This window comes from Convolutriloba macropyga, chromosome 4 (genome assembly GCF_964194025.1).
Source record: "Convolutriloba macropyga chromosome 4, txConMacr16.3, whole genome shotgun sequence".
Classification (NCBI taxonomy): Eukaryota; Metazoa; Xenacoelomorpha; order Acoela; family Convolutidae; genus Convolutriloba; species Convolutriloba macropyga.
Genome location: NC_134471.1, coordinates 62,982,864 through 63,002,685, shown reverse-complemented (window position 1 = coordinate 63,002,685; position 19,822 = coordinate 62,982,864). Strand labels below are relative to the sequence as shown.

At 35.6% G+C, this 19,822-nt stretch overlaps 2 protein-coding genes across 2 annotated transcripts in view; both read right to left on the bottom strand.

Moving 5' to 3' along the window:
- The window catches only part of LOC142338130 (uncharacterized), a 45,360-nt gene extending 37,551 nt beyond the window's left edge, over nt 1-7,809 (bottom strand). The window contains exon 1 of the mRNA XM_075387765.1: nt 7,362-7,809. Within this exon, the coding sequence (XP_075243880.1) occupies nt 7,362-7,530 (169 nt within the window). The 5' untranslated portion in view covers nt 7,531-7,809. The remainder of the gene's footprint in view (nt 1-7,361) is intronic.
- Nucleotides 7,810-14,842: 7,033 nt separating this feature from the next.
- On the bottom strand, nt 14,843-18,144 carry LOC142338599 (corepressor interacting with RBPJ 1-like). Its single transcript, XM_075388420.1, has 2 exons — nt 17,876-18,144; nt 14,843-15,621 (listed from the first exon to the last, which is right to left on the bottom strand). Exons 1-2 carry the CDS (start codon nt 18,102-18,104, stop codon nt 14,945-14,947), a joined length of 906 nt encoding a protein of 301 aa, XP_075244535.1. The 5' UTR covers nt 18,105-18,144; the 3' UTR covers nt 14,843-14,944.
- Between the last annotated feature and the right edge of the window lie 1,678 nt (nt 18,145-19,822).

Sequence of the window (19,822 nt, the reverse complement as noted above, 5' to 3'; positions counted from 1 at the left end):
TGTGACCAAAAACTCAATCACGCAAACGAGCAAAAAAAACTCGCTCCACTGAGAGCGAAAAATGACGTCACCCACGCAATTCAGTTGAAATTGCATGAAGGAATAAACAAAAAGCAGATTTGAAGTGGTTGTGACATCATATGGTTGGAACAAAAATCTTGACGACGAAATAAAAAAAACATAGCAGGACAAGTCCTGACGTACAATTCAAAGAACGTTCATTGATTAAACAGAAAACTAGAGCTAGAAGGGACTATGAATGGATTGAGAAAAACATTTAGAAAAAATTCCAATCTAAAAAAAACGAAAAAACAGTAAAAATCAAAATGAAATTGCCGCATTTGAACAAACAACCAGCAAGAAAGCAAATTTTTGATCAACAAACACCGTTTTCTCACTCTACTTCAAAATAAGAGTGAAGAATTTCACGCCGCAAAACCACTCGCTTTTTCGCTCCACTTCCTGTTTCGGCGTGACCAAAATCAATACTTGTTCTTGTACTGGTCAGCTATTGGTATGCTGAGAAATTGATGATTTTTGTGTCGATTTTGAATCCGATGATTTTGTCAGGGTCTCCAAAAGGGTCGGAATTGAAAATTTCCCATTTCTACCTGATTGATTCCCACTTCGGACATCTCAGAAGCCAGTGCATTGCTGTCTCGTCCCCTTCTTGGCAGTGTGGGCATATTCTTCTGCTCTCTTCCAAAGCGATATCTGTATTCTTGAAGTTCCGTCAGTCTATTCGTTCTCAGCCTGAAGACCGTGGTTTCCATGTCTCTTGTTACGGCTTCTTTATAAACTATGGGCTCGCAGCCTTTGCAGAACTTGTGGTAGTCTGACAGAGTCTGTATTGAGGTATATTCTTCGTGCGCCCTCCTGAGGGATCTAGCCAAAATGAACATGTCGCCAGTATGCTTGTGAAGGCTCAGAGCAAACCTTTCGGATCACAGAGCAACAGTGAGGTGGGGGAGTACGACGAGCGAAAAGAAGGTATTCTCCAAAGGTGTACCCCAAGGTTTATCACTATCTCCGCTTCTGTTTGTGTTGGGAACCAGCAGACTACCGGAAATGCTCAAAGGATCAGGCACAAAAACCGACATATTTGAGGATGACATCACACCACACAGCCAATGAGAAAGCAGCAGATAAAGCACCTATTAGGCAGAAAGCGCTTGACGTTGTGAACGACTGGGCAAGCCAAACGTGCATGGAAATAAGTGTTGAAAAAACCGAAACTACCGTTTTCTCATTGGACCCCAGAGAAACAGCAGGAAAGTGCAAACCAGACATCACGCTGAACAACCTCAAAGTACACAACAACAAAAACCCGAAGATCCTGGGAGAACATTATGACCCGCAATGCTCATTCAATTTCCACGCAGAGCAAGCTGTCAAGAATATGAAGTCCAGGACCCAGATCATACAATGCCTAGCCGAAAAATGGGGCATGAAAACTTCAGATCTCCGCCATGAGTACAACGCATATGTAAATCTTGGGGATTATATGGAATCGCAGCATGGGGAAGGTTCATCTCTGAATCGTACCTGCAAAAGCTAGAGACGTGTAACCACCGAGCAGCGCGAATCATCACAGGATGTCCCCAGGGGACGAACTCGGTGTACACCAGAGTGCAAGCAAATCTCCCTAGCATCAAACAAACAGTGGATGAAGAGACAGCGAAGTTGTATGACAAGGACACGGAATTCCCCTCCAACCAGAAATTATTAAACACACGATACAGCAGAGCTCGACTAAAAACAAGAGGAAAACAGAACTACAGGACAGACTGATTGATTGATTTAAATTCAGATGGTAGATGATACAGAGCATTTTATACAGAATATTAAGTTTAATCAAATTACCACCTTGAACACCATACGAGTCAAATGACTCTACAAGAGGTGCCCAGAGAAAAAACGTGCAATACCTAAAAAAAACAAATCGAAAACATCTTTATTATCCAAATAATATGCCCTAAGTTTAAATCGAATCGAAAAAATCTGTTCTTTAGATACTTGTTTGGGTAATAGACTTTCTTTAGCAAGGTAGTTGAACATTTTTATTATTGAAAATCTCAAGTATTTCTTCTGAGTCTGTGTTTTAAATTTTGGTAAAGGGATGAGTGAATTAATAGATGCCCGCGTGTTCGGCCTGCTACTGTCAACATCAAGAAAATTCAAAGCAGAAACTTTTGCAATCTGATCCAGGATCTCTTTTACAAGAGCGTCAAAATATAAGTCAAAAACTGACAGCACGTTGTAACGCTTGAAAAGATAGCATACATGGTCTCTTCTCTTTTTGAAAAAGATAAACTTTAAAATGCGTTTTTGTAGACAGAAAATCGAACTGAGTTTTATTTTTTTTTGCGGAACCGTAAGCTAAAATGCCGTACGATATCATTGGTTTGGCATAACTATTATACATTTGTAATAGAAAAGTTTTCGTAAAAAAGTTTCTGCTCGGAACAGCATTCCGTTGAATTTTGCTAATTTTTTGCCAACATATTCAATGTGTAGATCAAAATTGAGATGCTTATCTATGAACACTCCTAGATATTTGAATGAATTTACTTCTTCAAGCACTTCGCCTAATAGCAGATTTTTTGATTTTTGTACATTCCGGCCAAAACCAACAATTTTACATTTCTTACTGTTAATGACAAGTTTGTTTCTTGAGGACCAATTTTCAATCTTTTTCAAGTCATTATTGAGCTTTTCCTCAATTTCCAAATTATTGCCTGATGTTAAAATTGTTGTGTCGTCTGCAAAAAGTGCTATTTTTGAATTATCTTGAACAATTTGAGGCAGATCATTGATGAACAAAAGAAACAGCAACGGGCCCAAAATTGATCCCTGTGGAACACCTACATTAATTTCCATTTTTTTCGACTCTTTTGATCCGTGGACTACAAATTGGTTTCTATCTGACAGGAATGAAGCAATGAGTGTACTAATTTTTCCTCGAAAGCCTAGATTTTGTAATTTTTTATCAGAAGTGAATGATCAATTGTGTCAAATGCCTTTTGAAAGTCAATGAAGCAAGCGAAACCCATTTTTTGTGAGTCAATAACATTTCGCATCAGTTCTGTAACTGATGCAATAGCGTGTGTGCATGAGCATTTTGGCCGGAAACCGAACTGTTCGCTTGAGAGAAGTTGATGTTTTTCGAGGAATTCAACCATCCTTGTATTCAAGACTTTTTCAAACACTTTGCTTAGGGATGACAATAGACTAATTGGTCGATAGTTTGAAGGGTTTTCAAAACTTCCATTTTTATGTAGAGGAATTACCTTAGCTGTTTTAAGACAAACCGGAAAAAACCCTTCTTGAATGCTCCTATTTATCAGCTTAGCCACAAGATAGCTAACTACAGAAGCTACAAGTTTTAAAAGTTTATTACTAATTCCATCATGACCCGCTGTGCTTTTGTTTTCTAATGAACTTATTATGTTGAATATTTCGATAGTGTTGACGGGAAATAAGAAAAAAGTTTTGTCGTGACATGGTAAACCTGGCTCACTGTCTACATTGTGAAAATTTGTGTTACTCACTTTCTTCCCTGCGTTGATAAAAAAGTGATTAAATTCTTCCACATCAATGTCTTTTACTGATTTTTTCCTTTGCCCTAGGAATTCTTTGAAAACTTTAAATTTTTGCGCTGGACTACCTGATAAAGTCAGTTTTTGATCATAGTGTTGTTTGTGATCATTTCGCACTTCAATTGTTACTAAATTACGTAATTGCTTGAACCGGACTTCATTTCTACTATTTGGGTGAGATATGAGTGTATCATGTGCACGATCTCTCTTGCTAATGAGATTCTTTAACCTGTTTGTCATCCAACTGTTTTTGAAGATTTTCTTCTTCCTAATTGGACATTTATCATCAAAAATTTGTAGAATGATTAAACTTAGTTCACACCATGAACTTTCAAGATCATAATTATTCATCTTGTTTAATCTATGTTGGAGAATGAAGAGGAAATTCAAATAATTCTGCTCATTCTCAAAAAATTTAAAATCAGGACTGTAGTAAAATTCATTAGATTGAGAGCTAGAGACTGATAAATCAAATTCATAAATTAGAGCGTAATGATTGCGTAAAGACCATTTCAGGGTTGATACTTCTTTCGATTGTTTTGACAAAAAATGATCGATACATTTGCTCGTGAACTTAGTTACTCTTGTAGGTTCTGCGTTTTGCATTTCATAATTAAATGAATTGATCAAGTTTTGGTACTGTTGATGATATGCATCAGAGATATCAATATTAAAGTCACCACAAATAATAGTTTCCTCTTTCATCGCGTTTATATTGAACAATAAACTTTCAAAAGTCTCAAGGAAATTTTGAATTTTTTCCGAGGGAGGCCTGTATAGAACACAGAAATTTTTCGCTTTTTTCCGCTCTCCATGGATAGGAGTAGATGTTCCAGATTTTCTTCAAAAAAGAAATTAGATAATATCTTACAATCATCTCGTACAAAAAAGCCAACGCCTCCTCCTTTTTTGTCGTTTCTATTTTTTACTATCAATGGTTGATACCCTGTTATGAAATACATATCTATGGGATCGTTATCAGTGAGCCAGGTTTCGCATACAGCTATTACAGCTGGTTTGGTTTTGAGTTTTTCTAGTTGACAGCACAGTTGGTCATGATGGGATCTTAGGGATTGCACGTTTATAAACAAAAGCGCTTTCGAGTGATTATCCATTTCCAAGTAATAGATGATAGATGATTGTCCAATTACTTGATATTAAAACTGTTACCAAAACACGAAGTCAAAAAGGAAGTGTACACTGCGCCTGTTAATGTTTGGACAATCATCTATTGGGTGGAGTATTGATGTCATTAATTTTTTTCCAGCTGGTGTTGCTCCCATATGATAAATTTCGTCAAAATTATCAATTTCAATTACATCGCCAGGTCGTTTGTTTCGTCGCTGATTTGACAATTGGTTAGTATTCCAGTTTTTGGCTTGGTTGCGTTGATTAGGAGATATTTTCTTTATTGCCCGTGATTCAAGATCTTCAACTGCTTTAACACTATCAACAGGTTGTGTTACACGCCCATTCTCAGTTTTTAAAAACAGTTTTACCCTACAGTTGTAGGTCGTGGTGACCAAATCCAGCTCGTTAGCGCGCTTTTGAATAGCCAAATCATGTTGGGGGAGACGTTCTTTCATATATACGGGTTTACCATTTAGTGGGTTCCTAAAATTTGCGAGCATTGGTCGACGATTGTATAATTCAATTTTATCGTTGTAGTAAATAAACTTGACAATTACCGCAGGGGGGGGGTGTGCTACCTTTCCAATTACCCAAGGGATGACAGGCTTTGATTGCGTCCGGAGACATCGAATAATTCAAGCATTTGTTAAAGAAAAATAGAATTTGATCCGTTATGTTGGCGTTACCAGGTTGCAAAGGGGGGTTATTTATAATAATTGTGTCTTTGGAACTATACCGCTCCAATTGAATCACTCTGGATTCCAGTTCGGTAACTTGGTTAGTCAGAGAAACTATTTGGTCGTCTTTTTCAATAAGTTTTTGATGGAAATAAGTAAGAATGTTTCGCATTTTTTCGTCAGTAATTGAACAAATTTCAGATTCGAACGCGAATTTGGCCATGATTTTTACGTAAGCAGTGCAATAGTCTCAATTCAGTTCATGAATTAGTAAGCGACTGTTTTCGAACGTTGCTCTTTTGTGTCTGGAGACAAACAGGCGAAAAATACTACAGGATGCTCCAAATCACTACTACAATTTGACTTCAAAAACCATGAAAATGTGTGAACAGATCTTAAAGACAGCGCCCAATACAATTCAAATTCTTTGAACTGTGAAAAAGCAAGAGAAGGCCAATAATAGCCCGAGCTATCGCTGTGTGGCTATTAAACATCTTTCAGTCACCTTTTAAAAAAGTTCAAATCAAATTCTCTTTGTTATCTGTTAGCGCTGAAAAGGCAATACTGACAATAATGAAAACGGATCAATTTTACAAAATAATTCGACTACAGAAATGCCTCGGACCATGAAACAGCAAAATTAGATGATCACCCAAACTTCCCAAAAAGTTAACACGAAACACTTTAGATAACATATTTGTACGCCGGGACATATCCCAAAGCAACTAAAAACCACCGCTTATGAGGCGGAAATGACTTTTCTAAATATGAAGCATTTAGCTGCTATTTATCTCACAATGGTCATTGTTGAATGTCTACCGAAACTAATTGCTTGCAGAAGATTCTAATTCGAAAAAAATCACTACTTTGCTTTGAATGAAGTTTCATTTCAGCTTAATCAGGCCAAGTTCATTCTGCTCTGCTAATCAATTTGCTTGACTCCTCTTACGAACGCATAAATTTTGGCATTACCTTTGCGATTTGAAAACAAGAAATACCATCCACAAAAACAAGAGCTTTAAAAAAATCTTATAGCCCCGGAAAAGGATACAAACAAAAATAGACGCATAAATTTGCACAAAGCTAAAAATCACCTCTACCGCTATTGTCATACACTTGCTGGATAAAAACACGCTGCCAACACACCTGTTCTAGAAATGAGCGCTTATGCCTTGACAAATATATTACAACCAGTTCCGCTCTAAAACATTAACCGACAAACATCGGACACATTGCACCCGAACAACAGGCAGGCGCGGCAAATTAATTCAAAAAGGGGGAGGGGAGACTAAGAACAGTTCATCAGAAAACTATTTGGCATAATGCAGAAACTTTTTATGAGTGCAGAAGTACCGACTCTTGGCAGAATCAAACCTACCTTCTCCGGAAACCACTCTGAGATCTTAACCACTAACCTAAACTCGACTTTGACATATCCTCGCTAAAAATGGGCTCTGCGTTAGCAACAGACTTAATTTCTGAGTGAGAGTATCTTGAATTGCGCAAAAATCAAGAACTGAAGCGTAAAAAAATTCAAACTGCGTTAGAGAGCAATTAATCATCTTCAGTTTCTCTACAGTTCTTTATCCCAAATTATGAACTGTGGATTACACTCTAGTAGAATAAACTGCAATCAATAACGTCCATTTTAAGCATTTTCAACTCTTCTCATTTGTTGTCATTTTGTACTCAAGGGGAATTCTATTTTTAATAACTTACCTTTTCAATACCGATACACCCGCAAATAGGCTTGTTAAATGGTATCACAGAGCATAAATCCAAGGAGGTACATCAAAACCTAATCCCCTATGAGAAGGTTCTGCCAGAAAGGACCCTCAGTTTGTGTGCTATCGATATCAAGAAAATCGATGAACAAACATAGTCGAAACACTGAAGCTCAAAACCATTGATCAGCTACAAACCATTATTTCAGTACATGAATGAAATAAATTGCCTGGTGTGAATTGAAGTGCTGAGTTATTGTCTCCATTGTTCACACTTCCCCCGCCACCCTGTCTGCTGGCATCCCTTCCATTCCTATTTCTTCCCTGTCGTTGTTGTTGGTTACCATTGTTTATACTTCCACCTCCACCAGTACCATTACGTCTCTGTTGACCACTCATAACTCAACCAAGTTATCACAACATTTAATTACTAATAACTATAAAATTTAACCAAATTTTAGCAAAAAGCTCTTTCATCGCATAATAATGACATTTTTTTTCAGGAATGTGAAAATAAAAGTTTTGACAAAGTAAATTATTAAACAATAAAAAATACCGGTAAATAAGACTGCTTCAAAGTTACATTTGGTGAAAAGGCATTTTATTCTAGAGTTAAAAATTTACTCGCACATAGAACGTACAAAACACGCTTTAATGGCCACTGTACTCTATGGCTATCATAATCAGTAGATACAATTCTGCATTTTAAACGTTGAGGCCTCTCTTTCTGTATCTGTGAAGTATTCAGTACTTGCATACAATTTAGTGACAAATGTTTTAAAATAATACAAAAAATAACCTTGGCTCATACGTAAACAAATATCAAAACGTAACCGACAAACGTGGGGCGAATTGCTCTCAAAAGACCTGCGAGCGATTGGATTCGGAAGTAGCCACCATGGTCTTAGGGCTGATATATTTACGAGGGCAGTGTTGGCTGTTTGATTTGGGACTGAGGGCCTCGAAAAATCGCATAAAGAACGCAGGATTAAAACAATTGCTACAATTTTGGTGCCAGAGCAATTAAAAATATCTCCATTCTGTTGTTATAATTTATATATGATATAATATTGATATAATGATTTATTTCTTTCATGTGATACCAGCATTTTCAGGAACACAACAAACAAGAAGGCTCTTTCACGTCAATTACCGACTCATTATATTCAGTATGCTAATTTTACTGTCGTACAAGACATCCTTTCGACTCCTGTAAAATTTAAAATTATTTTTTGAAGATAATTCTTAAGAAAAAACTAATTGCTTTGATGCAGGCATAAACATCAAATGACATTGCTTAAATTAATTTTTGCAAAAAATATCAAGTTATGTCTATACGGAGCATCTTAGCTTGCAATATAGTTGAATTCAATAGTTAAAAAACTATAAAGTTGATCTTGCCTGCATATCACGGCAGAACGGTGTCTCCCAACTAGCAGAGAGAGACCAAAGCAGAAAAATTCAGCGAAAAAGTGCCCTGCAAATTTTGCCCTTGTTTCACCGAGAAAGCAGACAAAATTTACTGAAAAATTTTCTCAAAAAGTCCAGCCAGAATAAGTTACTTCTCCAACTAAGGTCGTATTGGTCGAAAAAACGTATCGTAAAGTTTTGTTCGACAGTTTCCAACATACCTCATAGTCAACTGGTGAAACTGGTGAACACATTTCAGAAAAAACTTGCTTTTTAAAGAAAACGTTTGCCATCTGTGACAAATTTTTATTCGTTTTCTTTTACTCTGGTATAAAATGTAAACTCTCGAACACGCAAAGTTGCAGCCTATTCTTAAAATCAATGATTAAAAAAATCTTATCTTAACTAGAAACTAAACACAAAAATGTCGCTGTGATCTGGAACAATCAATAATTCGAACAAAAAAATTTCTTCAAAACCCAAAAAAATAAAGCTTTAAATCTGTTATTCGCAAACCTTCACACCTACATATTGAAAGCAGCCGTAGGTAAAGCATTAATAGGCTTAAAACATTTAAGACAACTCACACAAAACTTTAACATAATCAAAATTATAATAAATAGGTAAAGAGGAGCACGAATAAATTCAGCTGACAGAATTTGGTAACACGTAAAAAAATTATAAATGCTCATTAAATAAAAAATTTACATTGTTACTTTGATAATTAGACATTATATATGGCCAAAAAGCATAATCAAACTATATGCAAAAATGCTGAAACCCAAAAAGTATAAATTAAGGGAAGAATGAGAAAACAAAACTACTAGTTAGAACATCTTCCGATTCTACCGAAAACGCAGAATAAAAGATCATTTAAGTTTCAACTGCGTTCATTTACAAAAACTCAAATAGTCGATGCAAAATAGAGCAATTAGAAAAATAGAAAATAGAGTGCGCAGAAATGTCACCCCATAAAGTTCCGAAAAAAAAAATATTTGAGGCTGAGAAGTTCCGAAAAGCAAGCAAAAATGTTTGCGAAAATAGCCGAAGCAAAAAGCGGAAGATCCATAGAAGTTCCAGATACACAATTATGCGGAAAAAAGGCATACTGAAATAAAGAACGACAAAATGCAAAAAAGCTCAAATTTAAACGTGTTAAATACTTAAAATACTTAAAATAATTACTATCACTTCATTACTTTATAATGAGCTCGTAAAAATAAGAGGTTTAAAGTAAGAAACTTTGTAAAAATTAGGTTTACTGATTTAACACCTAATTATCTCCAAAATTCTTAGACGTTTATTATTGTATTCACATAAAGAAAAGCCAAGAACTAGAATAAAAAAGATATAAAAATAAGAAACTAGAAACGTTATAAAATAAAACTAAAAGAGGTCTCAAAATCTAAAATTGTGGCCAATGTTGCTGGCATATTTCAAAGATAAAATATAAGCAATTTTAGAATCATAGCTGTAAAATTGCCAAAACCTAGCTGCCACTGCAGTTGTCTGAATAAACCCATAAAAATTACGATCAAAAGCAGCCATTTTTAAACGAAGCTTGCGACGACTTATTAATTAAAAACTGCCCTTAAAACAAAATTTTAAGGTGGAGTGGGATTGGATTCCCTTAGTTAAGCACCAGGAAGCTTAGGAAAACGTCATAATGAGATTGAGAGGCGTTTAGGATCAAAAAGTTGAGGCGCTTGTATCAGAAACTTATTCATACAAAGGAATAAAAGAATCGCTGAAAGAAGAGAAGACCACGCACAAAACTGTCAAAAATGCATGAAAGGACAAAAAGCTGATTTAAAGAGAGCATATTGCAACGATGAGAAAACAACCTTAACACTCTGCCATCTGCTCCGATTTGAAAAGACTCGGCCGGACACAACTACTCACCTAAAAAAGAATAAAGTAGTTAAATAAAAAAAACGAATGAAAAATGAAGGAACTGGAAAACAAAAACGAAAAATTAATTCCTGTAATTTTGCGTTATATACCCAAACACTGACAAAAACAATTGATGCGTTATATACCCAAAACACTGAGAAAAACAACAAAAACCCAAAGTAAAAAATTTTTCGGAAGTTCTTTACAATTTGCGATTTCTCATCAATTGCTCAAGATGAGTTAAAAAAACGACACAAGGAACGACAAAAAATCTCAAAAAGCAAAAACTATTACAGAAACGTTAGGAGTACTTAAAATAGTACAAATTCATAGAAAGTTAGAGATAAACGGAGAGAGAAATTCCGATAAACACAACCAAAAACCCATTATATATCCACAAAAACTTTAAGCAATAAAAGAATTAAGAAAATAAATGAAAAGGCGTCTAAAACATCAATACGAGATACCGTTTCAAGTAACATCTTAGAAAATCAGCACGCGAACAAAAAAATTCTCCCGCAGCTAAATATTTCATGCCTTAGGTACTCAAATCTTGACAAAACATAGCCATCTGCTTTTCAGAATAGCTGCGAAGAGACTTATATGCAGTAATAAGATAAACACGAAGAAGTGAGATTACGCAGTTATAATGAAACTCAGATAATACTGTCCGCTGAAATTCATTAACTGTGGAAATAAATCTAATCGATCTAATTTTTAAGTGCAGTCTTTTGTTGATTGAGGTAAGTCAGGTATGATCAACAATTCATCACAAAAATGAATTAAAATACTCTTGCGTAAAAAGTGAGAAATAACGTCAGGCGTCCAATGATGTAAAAAAAGTAAGACATTTAACAAATGTCTTTCTGCTTTACTAGCTGAACAAATTTAAAACAAAAGGCGTCTGATGACGAAACGAAAACGGAGCCAGAACAACAGGGAATCAACTCCAAGTACAAAGTGTTTTGGCTCACAGACATCAAAGTATTCATTATACGAAAAAATTGTTCTCTTGGTTATTCTAAAATTGTTAAAGGAATTCTTATAACAAATCACAAGAAGGGTGAATGAAAAATCTGATCACATTTTCTCGAAAACTCATAATCTGCGACATATCGCGTACCAATAAATAAAATATCTGCAATAGAGTAAACAATATCGGCAAACAATAAAAACAATAAAAAAGGTGTAAATGTGAAAACCAGAAAAGAATACGATGTTGAAAACTTAGTAACACTTTTTACGATATTCTCAACAATTTTCTTTAGTTCTCAAAGTCTCAAAAATTTTCTCAGGAGATCTGAGAAAGATGTCTCTGTTCGATTATTGACCACCTATTACCCAATAGACAGACACTAAACCCCAATTTTAAAAAGAAAAAGAGCGAAAACCTGACAAAAAAGCTTAAAAATTGCTCCCTCTCAGATTGATTCATGAGCAAAAACCACTCTCATTTTCTTTCTTTTGTTTAACTTTGACTTTTGTTTAACAGATTAACCAAAACGCTACTTTCACGAGAGTTATTGACTCAAACACCCTGTTTCAGTGACACTTCACAAATTAAAAGCATAGCTGGAAGAATTCCGGAAATAACTTGAAATCATCTTCGCTGAAGAACGAAGCGTTTCAAATAACGAGTATATACCAGCACAACGAATGAACGAATGAAAACAAAGAACAAATCAACCTTAGGTTCAAAAAAAGGTTCAAAAAGTAAACTACAGTGAACCAAAAAACCATCAAATTCGTAGTACAAAACACCTAACAGCATTAGGATTTAAGCCAACAATAATGCAATAAAACAATACAATGGGTAAGATATCATCAAAATAGCCTAAAAATCCGCAAAAAAGTTTTAGAAGCTCCGAATTAGCTTAAAGCTGCCTGTAATTAGCGAACAGCTTCAAAACACCATTTAAAAAAAACCTGATTGTCAATAATTTATTCTAAGGTAACCTTTAGGCAACATAAGAATTTTAAAATAGCTTCTCAAAGCCGCATGTGAACAAAAGATCGCCCACTCGCGAAAAAAATTTTCACAGCTACATTTTCCGCTTTGTTTCAAAAGAAGGGACAAAATAACCACCGTTTCTCTCCTCTTCGAAATTATTCAACTTTTTTAAACTTTACTTCCTCCCTGAACTTCCCGTTTTTTGCTCGCTCCCTTGTCAAAAAACATCCGGCAGACTCCGGAAATGACTCGAAGAAAAAATAATTTGTGCCCTAGCCAACCCTATGAAACAGTAAAGGGAGAAAACAAAATGGAAGGGAATAGCAAAACCGGATATATTTTTGAAAATGTTTCACAAGCTGCTACTTAGTTAATTTCCTCTCTAAATGACTACCAAATTATAGAAAACGATACAAACAGTAAATTCCATGAGCACTGCAAAAAACTAGAAGAGGAAAAGAAAAGCCAAAAATCAAGTATACACAGACACTATTAACTTCATTCAAATTTACAATGTTCTCTTCACTTTTCAACGTTTCACCAAATGAGTTCTCAGCAGAATACCTTGAATCATCTCTGCGTGATCATTGACAATTCAACACTCAAGAAACAAGAGACTTAAAAAAGGGAAAACAGTGAAAAAAACTGCTTTTATATCGGTAAGTACTGGCCTGCAAAACATTCAAACGCCTTCTCTCAGCCACCACACTCGGTGAAAGCAGTTATATTAAAACGATTGAACAATAAAAAGAACCAAAAAACACAAAACGGACAAAACGTGCAGAAAACAAAGCAAAAAGGCCGAAATTCGAAATAATTTAAGTAAATTTCTAAAAAAAAACAACTCAAAAACAAAAGCAATCAAATAAAACTTCACAAAACCGGAAACACTAATAATAACCAAAAGCTCCCCGAAGACTATAGAAATTAGAAAAAGGATTTAAAAGACTGCCGAATAAGCGACAAACTGCAAACTGACAAAAGTGGGGAAAATGCATCTATAACTATAATTTTTGCTTCGAATGGCTAATAATTAATGCTTGATATAATTGAGAGAAACCAATTTGACCATTTAAAACTTAAAGTTAAAAAAACTTAAAAAGTTCAAAACTTAAAGTTAATTTTAAAGTTGAAAAAACTCGCTTTTAAATGAGGCTCTTGATCGAAAAAAATTTCCTCACTCTGTGCAAATTTCTTCACACCTATTTTTAGCGCTCTCTCGGAACAATGGATGAACAAAAACCACTAAATTCTCTCTTCCACTAAAATTACCGTTTAAAAAATAGAACATAACCGACTAAACGTCGGAAGAATTGCTCTCGAACGACTAGTGGGAGCTCTAATCAATTGCAGCCTGCTTCAGTCGGGGGGGGGGGGGGGAGGGAGGGAAGCGCAGCCTAAATGGGACTAGGAAGTTCAATAGAAAGCTTCAATTAACCACATTAGGGGTTAACATATTAAGAGGTTAACATATATATTAAGATTTAAAGTGAAAAATGGCACCAGTTTCAGCGCACTTTTCAGTTGACTTTTATTATTAAATTGCCGCCAATTGAGTTCAGCTGCTAGAAATTGTGATTGAGCGAGAATTTTAGAGCACGCGAAAAAAAAGTCAAGGGCGTAAAACTCACTCGAAAAGTCAAAACGGTCAAGCAAAAATTTTGGATAAAAAAAGACACACACGTTTACAATAATTGCTTCTCTACGAGAGCAATTAATCACCATTACTCTTCGAGTCATAAAAACAGAAAACCATAATGCCTCTTCGAGTCGCATAATCAAGATCACCACAATATGGCTACGGTCAGCTAACAGCTTCGTAGCTCAACCAAGAAGGGTGTTGACTTTCGTAGGATGACCTAAAATATTTTATCACGTGCGGCATTGCCTTTTTGTTTTGTTTCATTAACACTCGACCAAATACAAATTATAGATCTCCATAACTCTTCTTCGCGTCGCAAAAAATAAGATGCAGCCATTTTGTAGCTCGATCAGCTATAATTTTTGTCGCCACCAGTGAACTACCAAAACAGTTCGAATTACCAAAACAGTTCGAATTACCAAAACAGTTCGATTTACCAAAACAGTTCGAATTACCAAAACAAATCGAATTACCAAAACAGTTCAACATTTTCTAAAAGAGTAGACAGCGGAGGAGTTATCAATATCTTCGCGGTCAGATGAGCAATAGCTCAGATGCAGTGGAAATGCAATGCTTATGATAGGCTGCACTTCTGTCGAAAGCTGTAAAAAATCATGTCGGCTGTATTTGCCGTGTATTTTGTCATGCTTAGTGCTTTCACTTACCTTTCCGGTAACTCAGTATCAAAATTTAGTAACTCACCGTTTCACGTTCCTATTGATCTGACAGATTGATCTGACATTGTACCCTGGCAGAACATCAATAGTATCAAAACCGACCCTACAAATATATTTTCTTTTTTTTTCAAAACGGAATTGTTATGAAAATGAATTTAGTCTATCTAATCCATTATTGCATCAAAAACAACACAGCATCTATTATATTTTACAATCAAGAACTTCTACCAAAAAAACCTGTTAATCTGATTCCGATGAATCATGTCTTCGTCTCTTTCGTTCATCTATATGTCTCGAAGGACTTCTGCTATTTGATCGTCTTCTTTCCTTTCTTTTAGGTGGCGAGCGACTGTCATGTCTTTTACTTCTTCCACTTTTCTCAGACTTGGACGTTGAATCCCCATTATCGATTGTTTTGCTCTTTTTATGCTTGTGTTTCTTCTTTTTCTCTTTTTTCACACCACTCGAAGATTCACAACTGCCGTCGGATAAACCCAATTTTTTCAGCAACTTTAACTTCTGTTTGTTTGACAATTGCGTCAAAAGCCTTTTCATTTCTTCTTGCTCAGACTTTTTATCCGCCATTACAAATCCTCGATCTTGTCTTCGCTCCGAAACTGACTGCTTTAGTCGATAGCCATCTTCTGCCATGAGAGTCTGCAACTGAGCAGAATCGAGACCTTTCACTGCTTCAGGTGTCATTTCTAAACTCTTGTTGAACATTGGACACTCTCTGTCTGTGTTAATATGTCCCCATTGCTTACATTTCATACACTTCACATTACGGACACAAATCCCAAATGGCTGATCGTTTACCCAGTCAGAATTTTTCACATAGCTTTCTCTTGGGGCCACTTTCTGCCATTCGAACTTAAATTCCTGCTCTTTTTCCAGTTCTTTCTCCTCCTTTTTGGCACCTAAAACAAAGACCAAACTTGGCTGCAAAACTTAAACATACCTGGCAGATTGCCGGAAAATAGCCGACGTTGATTCCCATAACCAAGATTGGGATTGAAAGAAAAAAACTAGTGAAAAAATGATTTTCGTACAAAAAATGTTAAAGTGCGGAACTATTTTGACCTCATTTTGGAGCTGAAAATACTCCTGTTTCGTAGTGAGACAACACAGGGGCTAGTATCAATTTCAATAAGCATAATAAGCATTAGAGATGGTAACTAAGAACAAAGTTCGAGTAACGGGCATCTAAAATCGGGCTTTATGAGTTTATCCCGTTTCGGGATTTGATTTCGTTTTTTAAAACTGTCTCTGTTCATTTTAAATTGCTTTGCTGCCCAACTGCTGCCTAAAAACACTTTTAGCAGAATGAGAGAAGAGTCAAACTAGCCTAGAGAAGTCAAAAAGATTTCAAGCAAAATGTTGAAAAAGCTGTGAACTAAGGTAAGGCGAAAAATTTTTATTCGACGAAATAAGAAAACATAGAAGGACAAATCCTGAAATACAATTCAAAGAATTGAATGAAAAACTTAGAAGTTCTCTGCCTGACCAGCAGATCAATTGAACAATGCCAGCCAAAACACAAATAAAATCATCTCAAAAAATTGAAAAACAAACAATCTAATAACCAAAACAAAAATTTACTCATTGCTAAAACTCTTGAAGCTTTTACCCCTAAGGCAATATTTGATCCCTTTAAAAACACCTGTTTCAAAAATATGTTGAAAACCAATTTTTGTTTCTAAAATCAGTCCAGTATTATATCTGCAAGACCTGAAATAAATTCATTGGCCCTTGAAGATCGATTAACTCGAAAATGACCAAAAAGTTTTTTTTAAAAAAAATGAAATCAATTGCAAATTTCAATCGAATGTCGCTGAAAATCGTGATATTGATATCTTCAGAATCATTTCTGTGTTGGAACCCAATTCATTGGCTCAAAGATCGATAGACAATAATTTTTTAGAAACAATGTCAAATTTCAAAAACAGAAATTCGTGCTATTAAAATGTTGAAAACCATTCAATTTCCACCTAGCAACTATTTAATAACATACTATGAAACCCTGGATGAGGTCACCTGGCTACTGAGGCAAGAAAAACTGAATAAAAGACAAATGTTTTGAAAATGTTCCAAAATTCGAAAGGTTAAATTGTTGAAAACAAATCGATTGAAACTAACAACCAAGCATTAACTTTTTATATGACCGTGCAATAGGTTTTCCGGCACTTGAGAATTGACAAATGTCCAAAATTGACAAAAACTTCAAGAAACCTTAAAAAAATTGCAGATTTTATTTAAAAAATGCTAAAATTCGAAAAATTAAAATGTTGCAAACCAATCCATTGTTACTAGATACTATGCAGTGCTCTATTATCAAAACTTTAAGGAAATTCACCGTCCCCTGGAGCTGGATAAACTTAAAAAACGAAACATTTCCAAAAACTTGAAAAAAAAGCAAAAATTAGTATCATTTTGCGTGTTTGTAGTAACAGAACATATAGCTCATAAAATGGTCATAACAAATAGTTTTGTCTCGCAAAAGTCCTTCATCAACTATTAAACACTTCAACCTAAGACTAATCAAACAAAGAAACTCAAAGAAAGCACAACAAAATGAAAAATTGCACCATTTTGAGCCCAAAAACTCATAAAAATGACTAACGTTAAATTAAGGCTATCCCAGCAGCTGCACCACGCTAACCACTTGAAGGACTACTAAAGCCCACTTTGGGCCCCTAATGAAACTTAATGCTCGCTGGGCTTTACCTGTTTACCCCTTTTAAAAGATCAAAGTCATTGAAAAATGTGTAAACATATCTTAAAAAATAAAGCAGCGCCCCAATACAATTCAAATTCTTTGAATTGTAAAAAAAATTAGGAGCGCTATAATAGCCGGCTGAGAAGCTGAGGCGGCTATTAAAAAAATATAACAATATAACGATTACCTTTGTCAATAGACACTAGAATATAAGATTTAATGGATAAGGACCCGGCTCAAACAGACTTGCCTTTTAAACAAAAATCATAGACGTAACTTCCTCCATGAAAACAAATTTTAGAAATACATAATTAAGCATTGAAAAATGACCTCCGCTAAAATAGCTTAATTTCAATAGCATAGAACAGAAAACAAAATTGATGAAAATTTTCAAAGACCATTTGGATTTAATTCACCTTTTTTTTTATCCAATTTAAGGTTATCCAAAAAAGTACCTGGGGGAGGCTCGTACATGAAATTGAGACCCAACTTGGCCTTTTCGTTTCCCATGAGCACTTTATTGTTGTAGATCTCCTGTTCCTTCTCATATTGCTTCCTCATCTCGTCCTCCTTCCGCTTGGACTCCTCGTGTCTCTGTTCCGCCATCCACTTTCTCTTCAAGTTGTCCAAATTTGTAGGATGGAAGTCCTTTTTGGACATGTAATTCTCGTATGACTTCCCCATTCTTATTTGTTCAAGATGAAACTATTTTTTGACAGAACAACAATCTGAAGAGAAACAGACTTGATCAAGCATTAGAGAAACCGAGAAAAGATTAGCAAATTAACCCTAAAATTTAGGTGCGAAAAATTTTGATACCATAATCTCTATTTATTCATAATCTCTTGTCAGAATTCTTTATACGGATAAAAGCACTGTTGAAAATCCAGATAAGAAAACAACTCTAATATATACAGAACTAGTAAACAAACTCATATGCTAAACTATTACTATCTTTTACAGTTTGATAACAAATATGTCAACAATTTTATTAACGTCTGGGTCCTTCTTATGCTTCTTTCTGTATTTAGCATCGTGAACATAAACTGAAGGCAAGAACTTCAGCCCTGAACCGAGGACAACATTACAAATTACATTTGTACTTATTTCCCAAGATGCACTAACGTCAATAATCCAACTCTCTCTCAATTTCAGAGCAGTCAGACTTTGACTTCTTGTGGACCATAAAACCATCAGGTCAGTCCAAGGACATGATATGCAGTCAATAGCAGATACTTGATGAATATCAAATGCAACAGAAGAGTAAGCGTTGGTGTTCACGTCGACTCTGATTACTTGATTATCAGTCTTGTCAACAAACGCCAAAAATTCCCATCTGGACGAGGTCATCTTTACATACGGTTTAGTTTTACAAGGAACAGTGAACTCAGAGTTATGAGTAAACCTGATCAACTGTTCAGCCTCTTCCCAGTAGCACCAGTCGTATACGCCCCAATCCATGGAATACGGTATCAGGAAATTTTCAACAGTTGGATAAGGCAGACTGCGAACTTGTTTATCACGCAAACTAACCAAATGAGCATTGTTCGCCGTCAAGGTTACCAAACCTGAATCTCCCCACCACGGAATTGGGTATATTATTTTAACAGGGCTCGCTTCAGGCAGCTCCGATTTCCATTCTAATGCACGCGGACTGTCCGGTTCTTGTAAGACAAAGTTTTTCACTTCGACGATGTTATTTTCCAGAAAACTGATCTGCGTATTCTGTATAAAATAATGGTGCTCTTTATCAACCGTTTGGCTCCGGCTCCCCTCTACTTTCTGACTTAAGTCCTCCGCTTTCAGTTTATTACCTCGCCAATCTTTAATTTTGTGCCCTTGCTGAGAATGGCTGAAAATGCATTTATCGCAGAATACCTTCTTTGCACAAGAGCTACATATTAGAAGCAGATAAGAAGGTGTCCACGTTTCGCAATTAGAGCAGTGCAGAGAAGAGCCTTCATGTTTACCCATTTCTAAACTACAGGTAGCTCGTTATTTCGACAAGTCGATTAACAGGTGGTACCAGGGCAACTAATCAATTAAATTACATGTCTGAAAACCAAAGTGCAATACATAATGGATTAACAGAACTATAGCCGATCGATGCCAATTATCATATCTATATTTGCATAAGTTATTTATTCTCAAATTAATGCGAAAATTTGTGAATCAAGGAGCTGTTGGATTTTATCCCCATAATACTGAATGATAAGTTTTACGCCACCACCCCCACCCCAAGGCACGCGTGAATTTTTACAGTAAGTTGCTATATAATAACTCATTTAAACAAAATATACTACCAGCTGAACGATTGGCACGGGCTCGATTTGTGTCTTTCCCATTATGCCCCCATGAAATTACAGCCCTCAAAATGGTATATTTACCATGATTGCTGAAAA

Bases quoted from the DNA above. Each gene is read 5' to 3' on its own strand.
- LOC142338599 (XM_075388420.1), bottom strand. From the start codon at position 18,104: ATGGGGAAGTCATACGAGAATTACATGTCCAAAAAGGACTTCCATCCT. The intron at 15,622-17,875 runs GTACTTTTTTGG...TCTTTGTTTTAG, and splicing joins CATGTACGAGCCTCCCCCAG to GTGCCAAAAAGGAGGAGAAA.